This window comes from Nematolebias whitei, chromosome 10 (genome assembly GCF_014905685.2).
Source record: "Nematolebias whitei isolate Nwh7 chromosome 10, NemWhi1, whole genome shotgun sequence".
Lineage (NCBI taxonomy): Eukaryota > Metazoa > Chordata > Actinopteri > Cyprinodontiformes > Rivulidae > Nematolebias > Nematolebias whitei.
Window position 1 is genome coordinate 18,850,791 of NC_056507.1, and position 15,310 is coordinate 18,866,100.

At 40.3% G+C, this 15,310-nt stretch overlaps 1 protein-coding gene across 1 annotated transcript in view; it reads left to right on the forward strand.

Annotated features, from left to right (window-relative positions):
* The first annotated feature begins 989 nt into the window (after positions 1–989).
* The window catches only part of mob2a (MOB kinase activator 2a), a 33,463-nt gene continuing 19,142 nt past the window's right edge, over positions 990–15,310 (forward strand). The window contains exon 1 of the mRNA XM_037683424.1: positions 990–1,158. Within this exon, the coding sequence (XP_037539352.1) occupies positions 1,121–1,158 (38 nt within the window). The 5' untranslated portion in view covers positions 990–1,120. The remainder of the gene's footprint in view (positions 1,159–15,310) is intronic.

Sequence of the window (15,310 nt, forward strand, 5' to 3'; positions counted from 1 at the left end):
CTTATGTCTCTGTCAGTGCAGCTACAGCGTGCGCTCAAGACATAATTACCTGCAGTGTCCCCTCAGTGTGGACCGAACTTGGCAACTGTTTGCAAAAGGATCTGAAGCTCTTGACCTCTCGAAGGGATTTTAAACAATTTATGTTCATGTCAAAAACCAACACAGACGTGTTTCTGTTTTTAGTATTTATATCATTTATTTACTTTTTCCATTTTATATGCTTTTATGATTGTCTGTACCTCATCTGTGTCCTTTGTTTAAAACAACTCTCTCTTGTAGACGAGTCCTCTTCTTTGACTCAATGACTAACCTGTATAAATAAAGGTTGAATGAATGAACACCACACACCCCATAGTCACTGTATGAGATTTTTGATTAAAACTTAAACAACAACTACTCGGTCAATCCTGTTTGTTAGTAAAATATCTGGCATTAACTCAGTCAGTTTGATCACAACAAATCAGTAAATCATTTACCAGGTATGTCTTTAAATAAGTCCTTGTGACTCAATGAGACTCGCCTGTATAAATAAAGGTTGAATGAGGAATTAAAAGGCACGGGGAGTGAAGGAGCTAGTTGGGGTTTATAGGCATCAGTGAGTCCTCGGCTCTATTCTTAGCATGAACATCTGCCTCAGCCTGCCGGCGTCTACAGAACCTGCGTCTGGTGCGTGTTCAGCCTGTGGAGGGACGCAAATAGTAAAAATAGCTCCTCGGAGAGGAAGTGCAGTGGAAACGTGAGCGCCTCCCCTCCTCACCATGAATGAGGAGAAAGCTCTAGTTTTCCACGCTGAGGTGTGATTTGTCCGTCTTTAATGAGCTTTAGACGCGACTTCCTGTCGGACAGAGGCGGGAGGAGGAGACACAAACATCAAACTAGCTCCTTCTTTTTTCCTTCAACACTAATAACCCTGCCCACGGACTTTGCGAGAGGAGGGGACCGGAGGAGGAGGGTGGATGTTTGAGGAGCAGCCACAGAAAGACGGGGTGTTGGAGGAGTCGCTCCGCGTCGTTCGTCCACGGAAACGCGCCGCTGGTCCGTCTCCCCCTCGACGTGCGACTGGAAACCCGTAAAGACGCCGCCCATTCTGGATTTGTTGATCCGCATCCTGTCGCCCAGGATGAGGTTTAAGAGGAACGGCTCGTACACGTTGCACAGGTGAGAGGGAGGTAATGCGCGCGGCCGCGACTTGTTCATGCGTGTGTGCGTGGAGAGGAGGAGGGAGCGCGTTTTGTCGAGGAACCAGTCTGCGGGGAATTATTTCCACAGCTCGTGTCTTGTGATCAGTTGTAGCTTCCAGTAACGCCCCAGTGGTGATAAACTGCAACTTTAGCTACTTCTTTCAATTATGTTCCACATGTGAAGGTCTGTTAGCAAAATATCTCATGAACCGCTGGACAGATTTCAGTTAACCTCTCAGAAAATAACCACTACATGTGCATCTGCAACTGTTTACCTTTTGGAGTCAACGTCATTCAAGATGGCCGCCACAGCTGCTTCTCTTTAGCCCACACAAAAATGGTTATGATTCAGCCAGTTCTACAAAGGTTGAGCTAAAAATTGGAACGGTAGTAGCTGAGACAAATGCCCAACACACGCTCTGAGCTTCAACTGATTGTGTCAAATCTGCTTTTAAAACTTGCTTTAGAGTCAGTCAGCTTTGCTTGTCTGTTAGCAAAATATCTCATGAAGCACTAGACAGATTTTAATGAAACTTTTAGAATTAATATGTGGGTGTACATTTTCATGTCGTTAACTTTTGAAGCCAACCCAATTCAATATGGCAAATCAATGTTAATGGCTATAACTCAATCCGTTTCACAGATATTAAGCAAAAGTCTGGTGTGGTAGTAGCTGAGCATCATTCCTAATACACTGAGCACTATACATTGGGCAACATTTTTGCATAAAACAGTTTGTCACTGCTGTCTGTTAGCAAAATATGTCAAATATTTTAATGAGACTTTTAGAAAGTAATCATCAAATGCACATCTACAATTCATTAACTTTTGGAGTCACCAATTTGTGATTGAAGCTGGAGTCGGGATCAGGAGAATACCTGTCTGTCGGGCTTTAACGGTTCCGCCTCAAACTTTAGTTTTCCGGCCTCGACTCGGGAAAAGAAGCAAAATCATTTCTGCCTCCTGTCCGTTGTTTTTGTCGCCACTGTTTCTGTTGTGACGTTTTCAAGGAACTGAATGCATAAAATAGTTGGCTTTTTAGAAATGATCACATGATTAAATAAAAACAGTAACATTCCTGTAAAGAATACATATCGCCTGCCACATTTTTGTAGTCATGCTGTAGTTTCCAAAACATGGTTCATGTACTTCTTTATTTTTTTAAGTGTTGCTATCAGAACATCATGTGCATTTGATCTCATCACCCTAATGGTTCCCCATATTGTGTTCAAATCTCAGTTGTCTCTCATGTTTTGAGGTCATCTCCATGTTCCCGTCATTCTGTGCAGTGGACTGTACACTGACTTGTAACGCACCTCAAAGCAGGAACTCCCTGCCATCATGATTTACAGCTGGCACAGTGTGTTTAGTTTCAGCTGAATGCACCCATTTAAGTATTCATGTAGGACTCTTGTGTGATAATAGTACAGGTATTTTTTATATCTTGTTGAAGAGGCTACATTTTCAATAACTTTGTGTTGCTATTTGAACATATGAATTTTAAATATAACGATGCTGATGGGTGAGAGAGAGAGAGTGAATGGTTGTTTGTCTCGTTTGTCTCTATGTGGATCTGTGATGGACTTGTGATCTGTCCAGTGTGTACCCCGCCTCTCGCACAGTGATAGCTGGACATGGGCACCGGCGACCCCCGTGGCCCAAAATGGAATAAGCGGGTAAAGAAAATGGCTGGATGGATGAAAGATAATGGCTGGATGGATGGACGATGCTTAGAAATGGCTCCTGACTCCTCTCCTTTCTTACGTCCACCTTGATGTCGAAGGATGTTTCAGTTGTAACGTGGGGTTTTTATTTTCCGGTAAACAGTATCAATGATTGAAATACTGTAAATTTGAGAGGCCATGGCAAGTTGAGTTGCTTTAGCGCTTTTGTGTTTTTCCATTTAATTTTGTGATCATAATGAGTTTATTTAAACTTTTTACCTGAACTGTTGCATTGTCAGTGTTGTGCATGTGATTGATGTGCTCTATGTTCTGTTTATTTTTGCCTCCTAGCCTACAGTTGTTAAAATAATATCTCTAGCCTCCATTCATTTCCTCCTATGTTTTTAAATCATGAGTTTAAAATATATAATTTATTCATCGACAAACGTTATTTCACCTTATAGAGGCTGTTACTCCGGATGTCCTACTTTTGTTGTTTGTCTGGATTTTCCGATAAGGTGGGAAATTCTGAGGAAGTGAAGACAACAAAAACCAAAACGACACAAGTTCTGCATGAACCTGGTCACACATTGTTGAAAGTGACAGTTGATTTAATGGAGGTTTCATTCCCAACACTTTCTCTTGTTTCTGAGCACATTGCTTTCCGTTACACTTGCGAAACACAAAACACCCACATCCTGGTTTTTAGGCGCAGAAACACAAAAGGAGCAAATGAATGCCAAACTCAAACTCTCACTTCTCACAGCTGAAAGTGCAAAAGGGGTGTTATTGCAAAAAAAAAAAAAAACACCTCCCTCCTCCCTTTTTCAGTTTTCACTGCGTGTGCTGTAAAAGTGCGTTTCACTATTGCACCATGCCGTCATTTGTGCAGGTTCCGTTGTCACATCTGTGCACATGAAGGTGAAGAAACAAGGCGATTAAACTGTGAACGGAGAGGCCTGTTAGCTGTAGCTCCTGGTGACGAGTCTCTGGAGTAGAGCAGAGATGACATCATTACATGGAAAGTTTATCCGCTCACTGCAGCCTTTTTTTTTTTTTTTTGTCTTTTTATCTCCAAATGAACGAGAAAAGTTGCAGAAAGCAGCATAGTCCTGCAGAGCCAGCTGAAGTTTAATGCTGCAGCACTGAGCAAGAATATCCCCCAGCTCTGGTTTTGTTTAAACACATCCTGCAGGTCAGAGCTTTTTGTGATAACTCGTCGACAAAAAGGAGGAAACAACCTCCCCCTGCAGTTGTTACGCAACTGCCACTGAAGGTGACTGCTGCCTCTGCCTGTTCGTCTTTTTCTTCTTTTTTTTTTGGCAGGCTGAGTCATAGCGGTGTGTGTGTGTGTGACTTTTCGCTTCAATATTCAGCAGCATCAGTTGCCTTTGTCACGGTCAGTTAGTCCCGTGTTCGTGTCTGTCAGGTCCAGCAGCTTCCGCAGTCTTCTGTTACATCAGCACACGCTGCTTTGCACACCGCAGTGCCTTCAAGTGTTTGTGTTTAGTGAGTTAGCAAGGGAACAGCACAGAGCTGAAGCTGGGGCTTGTGTTTACCTGATAATGCAGGGAGGACAAAGAGTGGTGTCCTAAGTCCCATAATTTACTGTGTCCTTCACCGTTTTTTTTTTTTTTTTTTTTGTCCACGCCATAGTATCGAGCTCTGCAGTGATTGGCTCACTTCAGGGGGGCTTGTCTTTGTGCTAGGCCCTCCTATACTTCACCTCTGAATGAAAAGGGGTTTTATTTTTGTACATGTGCATGCATTCGTGTATTTTCTTTAATTAGCTATCTATGATGCTGCTTATTTCTATAAGTGAACTAGATAAAACTGATTATCTGTCCTTAGATGTTTTATCGGGTTTGACTGAGACTTGCGTTTCCCAAACGGCTGTTTGGTCTGTGCGAGCGATAGGTGGAGATGGGATGTTTAGCCTTTTGTTTGGGATGTATACAGATGGTAGAGATAGCTGCCTTATTTAGTTTTACCTCCCCTGCAGTTGACGCGGTACTGCCCAGCAGTCAGCGGTTTGTTTATGGTACTCTGTTTGCCAAGCTAATCTTCCCGCCTTTCAAGTGGAAGCCAGTAAGTGAAAAAGAGAGAGAGGGAGGAAAGGAGGAATGGAGAGAAGGAGCGAGAGTGTGAAAGTGAGGCAGGCAGTTGAGTAGTTGGTAAGGAGGCAGAAAGAGACGTGCTCAGAAGTGCGTTTTGCAAATCTGATGTTTCTTTTTGAAATTGTCCTTGCCTTCACGCTGTGGTCCGTTGGTTTGTGACCTGTGTTTATGATGGAGCCTTACGATTACACAAAGTGCTGAGCTGGAGCTGGTGCACCTGTAGCCTGGTTTGCAGAGGAGGAGTGCAGACTGGGAGGCAAGACAGCAGGAGAAAGAGCTGTCGGTCAGCACATCATCACCTCAGATCTGCTTCATCACCTGCTGGATGGGGGTACTTGTGTGCTGCGACTGCTTCTTTTATAGGTAGTCGTCTGCTTTTTGCTCAACTTTTCTTCATGTTTACTTTTAAAATGTACTTTTTACAATGTTCCTCAGCTTTAAAAGACAAAACATACCGTACTTCTCCGTCCTGCTGCTCCTCTGCCAAAGCTCATTCACGCTCTCTGTTATTGTGCTGCGGTTTTGAAGGAGACATTTAAGGACAGTGCTGCTGTAGCAGCTGAGATTCTGCTGTAGTCAGACACTAGAGGTATCTTGAACTGTAGGTTGGGGGGAGGAGGAGGAGGAGGAGGAGGGATGGAGAGAGGAAGCTGCGGGCATGAGGGACAGCAGTGGCACACAGCCAGCCAGTGAGAGGGTTAAAAGCTGCTGGTTACAAGTTTTTTTTATGTTTGTTTTTTTGGATTACAGGTGAAGACTAACTGGAAAGAAATGGAACGCAGCCTAAAGGCAGCTATCTGGTCAAGCTTTCCCAACTTTTCCTTTCGTCCTGCACTGTGCCCCTTTTGGCAGCACGGCACTGTTTGTTTGGGACACAGTGTTCCCTTATAAGGGATGGGAATGTGTTGCCTTTTTTATATTCTGTTTGTTGTTTGAGCTGGACTCAACAGATCTTTGCCTTTTTGCCGTTTACTTCTCATTTCGTAGACCTCACGTGTGCTCTGTTTAGCTGTGTTGCAGAGTTCAGTTTCAAACTTTTACCAACTCGTTGGCACATGTAAAGCAGCTTCTTGTGTTTGTGAAGCTGAAAGGGTTTTTGCTTCAACTTCCTGGCAGTCGGAGCAGAAAAGATCTGTTTCTCGTCTTTTGTGGTTGTGGGTTAAGTCAGGCTGATCGTGTCTTAAATGTTGCATAAAGTCTAAATATATATCTCCAAGTCTAAAGGAGCGTTTTAATGGCGAGGGTGAAATTGTAGCTGTAACACACACAGCACAGCTGGGTTACATTATTCTTCACTGTGATTCAGAACTTCGCTTTACTGAAACGAAGCTTCAATAACAGAGTGCTGGTTGTGTGAGTGCCGTTTAAATCTGTGCCTCCACATGTGTGAAACGCTGTTGGCTTCAGTGACATACACACAGAAGCCCTGTGACTTGAGCCAGAAGAACAAATGTTCTTTTCTTCTTCACTTATAATATGATAGAAGGGTGGGACTTGGAGACTAATGTCTTCTGGGCTCATTAAGCCAAAATAGACCGTTGGGTCTATTTTTAGCTTGTCCCCTCCCTTTCCTTCTACCCAATGGGATGGCTTGGATGTGATTATATATGCTTTAATTGAGGTGCGTTTTTGGAGGCACACCCACCTCAATGGGTCCTTGTTGACCTCTTTTCCAGCCAGTTCTTGGTCTCCTGGGTCTGGTGTTTCCGCTTTCAGCTGCAGCTTTGAAAATGTCCGCTGACACTCTTCCAAATATTCACATCTAAAGCCGTTCATCTTTTTAAAAACAAAACTACTGGAAAATTTACTGGGCACTGTGTTTTAGTAAAGTCAGGAGCAGTTTTGTGTTCACAGGTCAGTCATACCGTGATTAACACAGGTCAGGTAATGGAGTTCATGCCGTGTTCTAGGAAAACAAGCATCCTGCATACAAGAGTATTTTTACACATCACTGGACTCTTCTACATTATCTTGATGCTTTACTTGGTTGAAGATGGGTAATTTTGGTTTAAAAAAATCAAAAGTAGAATGTATAAGCCTGAGAAAGTTGATGCCAGTCATAGCTGTTACCGGACTCCCAAAGTGATTTTACCAGCTAAAGTCTTTTTAAAATTATTATTTTAAACATCATTTCAAAGTAGAAATTAAATTATTTGCTCACTGCTCGCTAACAAACATTTTAAATGATTTGCATAAGAAAAATTAAAGAGGTGGTAAAAACAACTCCACATTTAGATCTTTAACTTATTAAGTTTAAAGCACTATAAGTGTGTTGTCATCTGGATAATTTTACTAGTTGCAATTTATGAGAAAACAGTTGTGTGCTGTTTGGAAGTTTTGTTTTCAATGTCAGATTAGTTAAAATGTGTTTTTTATTTTTCAAAAATATCACAGTTTCCTTCAGCAGTTTAGCATTTTAGCGTTTAATATAAGATAAATACCCAATTTCTGTGCAGAGTCTTGTTTAACTTAAAAAAAATTATTTTTATTAGTGAGCAAAATTACTTACATTCCACTTGTTTACATTCACTTATCAGATTAACCATGATGGTTTGGGTTTAAGTGTTAGTGGGTTGATTTAGAGACAAATGTGTTTTTACAGTAATTGTCTTAATGGAAATAATGTTGATGTAGATGTTCAATACCCTGTTTTTAAAACAGCAGAAATATTGATCTTCAGATGGTGGGAGTGTTCTGATTTTAGCTGCAGAAGTTTTAGTGTAGCAGCATCTTTGTTGGGATGTTTAGCCTCATAGCACAATAGCATTAAGCCGTCCCTTGCAGCAATATTAGTAAAAACAACCTTTTACATAGAGACACAAGCTCACAAGAAATTCTTTCTATGGTTTCATTTTTTACACCACAGTTTTACAAAAACAGTCCCTGGTGCTAATTTGCTTTTTTATTTTCATTCTACTTTTGTCAATAACGATGTCAAAGGTTAAAATAACATAACCCCTCCATTCAGTCAGAAAATGAAATGCAACTAGAGAATTTGCATTTCCTGTGATAATGCAGTGTGAATGCTTATTGCTGAAGAACTTGCTAAAAACATGCTGAAATGGAAGTTCGCAGAAGACAGCAGAACGAACAAATATTTGCTGAATTATGTTTAAATAAGCAGAAATGAGCAAAAATGTTAGGAAATTAGCTAAAAAAAGAAACGTATAGGTAGCTGAAAAGACTGAAATAAGCTTAATCCAGAAGGAAGTGGAAAGAGCTGAAAAGAAATAAAAAAATATGGAATTAGCTGAAAAAGCTAAAATATAGCATAAAATAGCTATATATTAGCAGTATAGTATGTATAGCAGAAAATGCTGAAACTTGCAGAAATAAGCTGAAAGGAACATATCAAGCTGAAATTAGCAGAAAGAAGTTAATTAGGTCAAAAGTAGCAGAAATTACCACAAAATACTTGAAACTTATCTGAAAATTGCTGAAATTATCTTTAAAATGCTAAAAAAAAAAGTTACTGAAAATGTAGAACAAACTTGAATTAGCAAATGTAAGAGAGAGAGGGAACAATTTTGCCCAATTAGGCTGAAAGAAGCAGAAATTGGCACAAAAAATGGAAATTATCTGGAAAAAGGTGAAATGAGTAAAAACGAGCTGAAAACTAGCTTAAAAAAGCACAAAGGACCTTAAATTACCTGGAGGATTTGGAGAGAGCACATTTTTGTTGAATTGGGCTGAAAAAAGTTGAAATTTGTGCAAAAAATGTGGGATTAGCTGAAAAGGCTAATATTAGCATAAAACAGCTATATAGTAGCTGAAATAGTACAAAAAGCTGAAACATGCAGAAATAAGCTGAAAGGAGCATAACATGCTGCAATTAGCAGAAAGAAGTTAAAGAAGCACAAAAATGTTGTAGTTAGGTGAAATAATCTAGAACACAAAACAGCTGAAAAAAAAACACCAGCTGAAAGTAGCCAGAGAAAAGTTTAATTTTGCAAAAGGAAGCTGAAAGAAGCTGAACCAGAACAAAATGTGAAAGGAGCAGTTAAAGGTTTTAAACAGACCTAAAGATTTGAAGGATGTAAAATGAGCTCAATTTATTTTCTATGAGAAAAAAAGTGGCAGAAAAGGCTAAATATTTCAAAAAGCTAAAGTTGCACCAGTACCAACGGTCATAGCAGGATTGTACACGTTTTGATACGATTTGTTGAAATAGCACAAAAATTGTGTAACGAGAAAGAGGCTGAAAAACGTACAGAAGAAAAATGGATCACAATAGTGTGAATATGATACTGTATAAACATTCACACAAAAAGTCTAGTTTATCTTCACTTTAAGCAGGATAAGTTTTCTCTACTACTAACATTTTGTTGCTAAAGCACAAGATGGCTCAGACCTCGAGTCTCCAGCACATGATGAGCTCACAGTGGATCAGTTGGTGAATTTTGTAATGTTTGCTGTGGAACAATAGCTTTGAGTGTCTCATCACAGTGTGTGTTATATTAGAGCAGACCCTACCGGTTGCCATGTGTCTCTCATTAGACACTCTTGAGTAGGCCTGGCTGCCTCCACAGGGCTGAGACAACTACACCATTCTCCACCAACGAACCCTGCACTCCTTCCCCTCCACCCAGCAGACTCCCTCATCCATCAGCCGCTCAGCGCTCACACAGCCCCTGATCAGAATCGGGATGAGGCATTTGGTTTTGTTGGGGTGAAAACGTTACATTAAATTAATTAAGAAGTTTAATCTCCAATGTTTGGTTCCTCAACACTTATTTTTTCACATGAACTTTGACAAACTTCTTCTTTTGAACTTTACATTCTGAATTTAAACTTGTTTCTTGAGAACAAACGTTTGCAAACAGGACCCTGAAGCAGCATTGACAACACTGGCTTGCATTGTGCAAACTTAAATTTGATTTGTGTCTTATTTCATAAACAAATATTGGAAGCAGAAGGAATGACAAGAGCAACATTTTCATGTGTTCCTGTGGCAGGGAAAGGGTCAGGCAGGATTCACTAAAACTCACTGTGCCTGGAGACTTTGTATGGGCTCTGAAGGTGGCATGAAAACTGCTCTCTGCACTGATTAGAGCTTCTCCGTTCAGCTGCTGGGAACTGGAGGCCCATTTAAAGGGAAGCAGGAAGGGTCTGGGCGCCTCACTTCCTGTTTATCGTTTATCCCAAGCATAGCTTGATTGAGGTGTGTGTGTGTGGGGGGGGGGGGGGGGTGTCTATTGCATTCCCATTTAATCAGGTAGAATTTAATGGTGTTAATCAGGTGAAACCTAATTTGCTTTCTGCTTTAACTACAGCATACTGTACGCATACATGTCTACACTATGTGCAACTGATTCTTTTTTTTTTGGTTGTGAAGGCCCTTTGTGTTGCAGGCAGATGTGCACACTGCACTTGAGCCCCTTCCCAATGAGGAGCAATGATGTCACTGCATAAGCCCATCTTCCCAGGTGGGATCCAGACGCTTGTTTATATCTGAATGTCAGGATCTAGACTGGCAGAGATACTTAAATGCTCACATACGCAACTTTACAGTATTACTAGCCACGGATCTAATTTTCTCACAGAAGGATCAGATTATATTGACCCTGCAGCAGCTCATCTTTTTATGGAAGGATTGTTGGGGGGTGTAGGAAAATGAACTTGAATGCTCATCAGTAAAGGAAGAAGCGCACTTGACCTCACGCCTGCTGCTTCAGACATGGATAAATTGACCTCCTGTCTTCTTTTTGACCAACTCTTGACTTTTCCATTCTTAGAACGACTGCGTCTTTCATTCACTTCCTTCCCTTTCTCACTGACCCACCAACTGAGGACATCATTCATGTCAATTGTTTGTACAATAGGCATTGTTAGGCTTTTTTTTTTTTTTTTTTTCAATGAGAGTAATGCCAACCTGCATCTCCAGTTGGAATTTTGATCATCTGTTTTGTTTTCAAGATGACTGACAAGAACATAATGCAGTGTTTTGTCCATGCCTGCCTCTGACAATAAGCAGGCGTTTCACTGTGGTTTCACTGTCATGTCAACAATGCCCCCAAGGACTAAAACGTGCGGCTTCTTCTTGGAATTTTAATAACATTTGCTGTGTCTCAACATGTATCGACACACGAAAGATGCCTTGAGATAGAAGAACTTGTCTAATCAAAAATGAATATCAACACGGATGTGCAAATATGTGTAGTTTGCTGAAGAGAGACCATTCCCTTGTTTGTGGACATCATTTGCAGGGTTTTAATGCAGTTCTGCTCTTCACATTTTCCTGTGAATGATCAGGCGTCCTCTCTAGGCGGTCTCATTGAGTCACATGCTTCTTCTCACCTCTTTGGCAGCGCCTGGGTGTGGCTGCTTCCTCCACTTTCATCACTCATACTTTTAATCAAACTCTCACAATGGACCAGAGTTTCCTCTGCCATCATCAGATTGAGGCCAGATCTCGTCTAGTCATCAAGGAGGTGGATTTTGTTTTCTTTTTTTGTGTTTTTTCTGGTTGTCCTAAGATCTTTTGAGTAAATAAACACTCATGGGATGGGTTTTATTTTTTTTGGTTTATTTTTTTTAATTCTCCTTGCATTTTTATTTTTATTTTTTGAGTAGAACAAAACGAGCTTGTTTGTTGTGCTACGTATGGAATTTAATGACTTTTAATCAAGCATCTTGTTAGTCATAGCTTTAATTATTTTTTGCGTAGCTCCAGTCAGATGATTGATGTCTGAACCAAAAGGCACTAGATGTACTGCTTACAGAAAATGACCTTGTACCCCCGTATGACCTAGTGGCTGCTGTGATAAGCAAAGCAGCAGATGAGGGTTTTTTTTCTTAAAGCCTACCGGCCCCTCCAAGGCTGCTGACGCACTTTGAGTTATGCTCTTCAGACATAACTACAGTACAGAACACAGTACTGTTGATGGATGCATAAAGTCAGATTTATTGTTGGACAATGCACAGGACTGGTATTTTATTCGAGGCCGACGTAATTCTCTGAGCCAAAGACAAAACACATTTGCATTTATCTCAATTCATTTTTTTTCCCTTGAATTGTACTTTTTCTTAGCATTAATCATACGTCTTGGTTTACAGAAAATGAAAATAGAAGAATATTTTTGACAATCATTTAAATATTACTTCAATAAGTAATAAGGGCAACACAAAATAAACCTTTACAGGTTTTAACTATTTGTCCTTAACCAGAGGTCAGTAAACTCACATCAGGTCCGCTCTATGCTCGTTGGGTCAAAGTGCAGCGGAGCATTGGCCGAGGTAAAATAACAAATCAAACACCAGCATGCCAGACAGTCTGAATTTAAAATGGTCTACCAAGGCAGGAAATTGAAGAAAAAGGGAAAAGGGTCCCCCAAACCACTGCTTTCATCTCTCAAGTCTGTCGTTGCTTTTATCTCCCAGACTAAGGAGGTGCATAGTTACGTAACATACCCAGAAACAGACTGGTGTCTGTTAAGAAGCAGACTAATGCAATTTAACATGTGCTCTTAAGGCAGTGCGTTGATCTTATCAGCTGTTTTCTTTAAATCATTTGTGTGGACTGAAATTTATTACGGCAGGCCTCAGGGTGACGCGAAGCCACACCAGTCTTTGTGTTGTTAAAAGTTCACACGTTTTTTTCCACATCGACTTGTTCATGCTCTGTTAGAGTTAAAGTATTTTTGTTGTCTAGACTTATACCAGCGGTGATGAAAGGATTCCTCAACATCTGTCGTTTAGATTTAGTTCAATTGCTTTGAGAATGCCAAATTGGTTTACATGTGAGGGGAACATTCTGTGCATTCTACTCAATGTGCGTCTTTTCTTGGAAGTGCTAAAGGGTACGTTTGTCTACATCCCCCCCCCCCCCCCCCCCAATAGGAAGTCTGACTAAACTCCCTCATTTTAAAGTTAATGAGCTGGATCAGGGCAAAGCAGCTTTGATGCAGAAAATGGACAGCCACCCAAACTATACAAGAATCTCCAAACCCTCATTGTTTTCTAGACTCAGCATCAGTGTCATCAGTTCTTCGTTTCAGTTTAATTTCCCCCGAGCTACGAGTGGCATATTGTCTCACTTTTTTGCCTTGATTCAGTTAATTTTATTTCTTTAACTCTAAGCTTTTCGTCAACAGTGAGAAATAAAGAAGAGAAACATTTCTCCCCCCCCCCCCATGAACCATGAAAAGAGGGCTCTGTTCATCTTGAAGCCCCATACTCTAAAAACCTATACTACTCCGCCTCATACATCATACATCCTGTGCAAATATGGGCGCAACCCCAAAATCCTTTTTCAGCCACCTTCTTTTTCCATGATGCTCTGTCCTCTCTATCCAGCCCCCTCCACCTCATTCTAAACTTCTCTTATGCTCACGCAAACTCAAATCCACACAGACTACTTCTTGTGCTTCAGAGCAAACATCAGTCTGTCTGACCACAACCCCTTTTCCCTCGTGCGCCTCTTCCTTACGTCAAACTCTGCCATTCAATCCTCCAACTTTACATACATATGGTTTATATTGCAATTTTATATTCTCTTTAACATATATATTTTTTTTGCTTTAGGCTTCTTTGTTTTCCTCGTGTATTTTCCAAAGTAACACCAGTAGTGGAAAGGAACTCATTAAGTTTTACAGCCAATGAAGGATGCTGGTGTCTATGATGTCAGCAAAGGGCTGGTTTAGTTTTAAGTGTCAGAAAAAAAGCACACAAATTATTTTTTCTGTCTCTCTTTCTGTCTTTACTTCTCATGTTCAGTTCTCTCACTCTTTTGATTCTGTTCCACTGTCTTGACTTTTGTCCTTCTTTCTGTCCCATTGTTTCTGTCCATCTTTCTCTGTTTCTGTCTTTATCCTTCTTCCTTTCTCTTAAACTGTCTCTGTATACACATATACACACACCTATTCACATATACATATGTTAGCGTGTCCTGTGATGAAACTTGCAAAAGTCCAAAGATATGAGGTGTCTGCAGTAAGACTTGCTTTACGGTTTGAAGCTTTTGCTGCTTCTTTTAGCATCTTGATTTTATGTAAGTTCTTTTCTTCTTTCTTCAGTGTCTTATTGCAGTTCTGTGAAACACCAAGTACAGTATTGCTAATTAGTTTGTATTTGACTATGTATTAGTATTAGTATTTGTACCAGGAGATGGCAGTGTTGTTCCCACACGAGTCCCATCTTTGGGAATAATATGGGCATTTATGTTCCCACAAGTTTGATGCTAATGCTAAACCACTCTTGTGCACTGCTGTGTTTCACTGGAGCTGTAATATGCAGGTAGTGGTTGGGTTTATTCAGAAATGTTCACAATTTTATCATCAGTTGGGAAATTGTCACGCCAAGGTTATCATAAACTCCTCAGGAAAAAAATATTTAGTTTTTTTTGTAGTTGATTGAAGATTTTAAAGAATAACTGTGGCCTCTGGTCATTTGTAAAATAAAGCCTCATAAATCTTCAGGTGCAGGTTTGAGGACAAACAAATTGACTTTGTGTCAATCTGCCTCCAGCAAAATGTAACAACATAGACCATGCACTCGTTTCTTCACTTAGCTTAAAATTTTATAAAATAGTTATTATTTATAGTTGAAAATTTATGAAAAGCCGTTATTGTTGCAAAGAAAATGTTCAGAAATTTTGCCAAAACCGCTTTAAAAAACTGAATTTGGCATCTTTGAGTCAATGCTGATTATCCTTTTACTCTGATATATATCTGTTGTTTGTGTGCACGGTCCAAAATGTTGAAATGTACTGTGGATAGAGATTCTCTTCTAAGGAATGCAGGGCGGAGGAGTGCAGCAGGAGCTCAGGGCATGCTGGGACAGTCTCCTACCCTCATCCAAACTCTTGCACTCTTATCTTCCAAAGTTTTTAAATTCATCTCCCGGTTCTGGTTTTTACACGTCAACCCGTCTTCTGCAATCTAGCTTAAAACAAAAACACTCCTTCAGTTTAACTTCCTAGTCCCTTCTCCCATCTCATTCTCTTTATGTTCCATTCTGACACATTCCAGTAGACATTAATTCATGTAGATCTATAGAGAATGGTGATTTATAAATGTCTTGACGCGTGTCTGGTATTTCTCGTCTCAGCTTCTTTCCAGTAAAGCCTTCATTGAGAATGTGGACACCTGTGTGCACATTCAACAGCAAACACCTGCATGCCATGACTTTGAACACTTCAACGGTTTAATATCCAAGCTGACCTTATTTCCAATTGGATTAATCATGCATGTAATCTTAAGTACAAATGCAGAGGCATTTATGCAGACAGGTATTTGCCTTTAACATCATTGCTGGTGTTAAATGAACCATACATTTGAACCCTAATGTATTTGGTCTTAATGTGCACATATTGACCTTGCAAACAAGAAAAGCCAAGTCTGACGGTCAT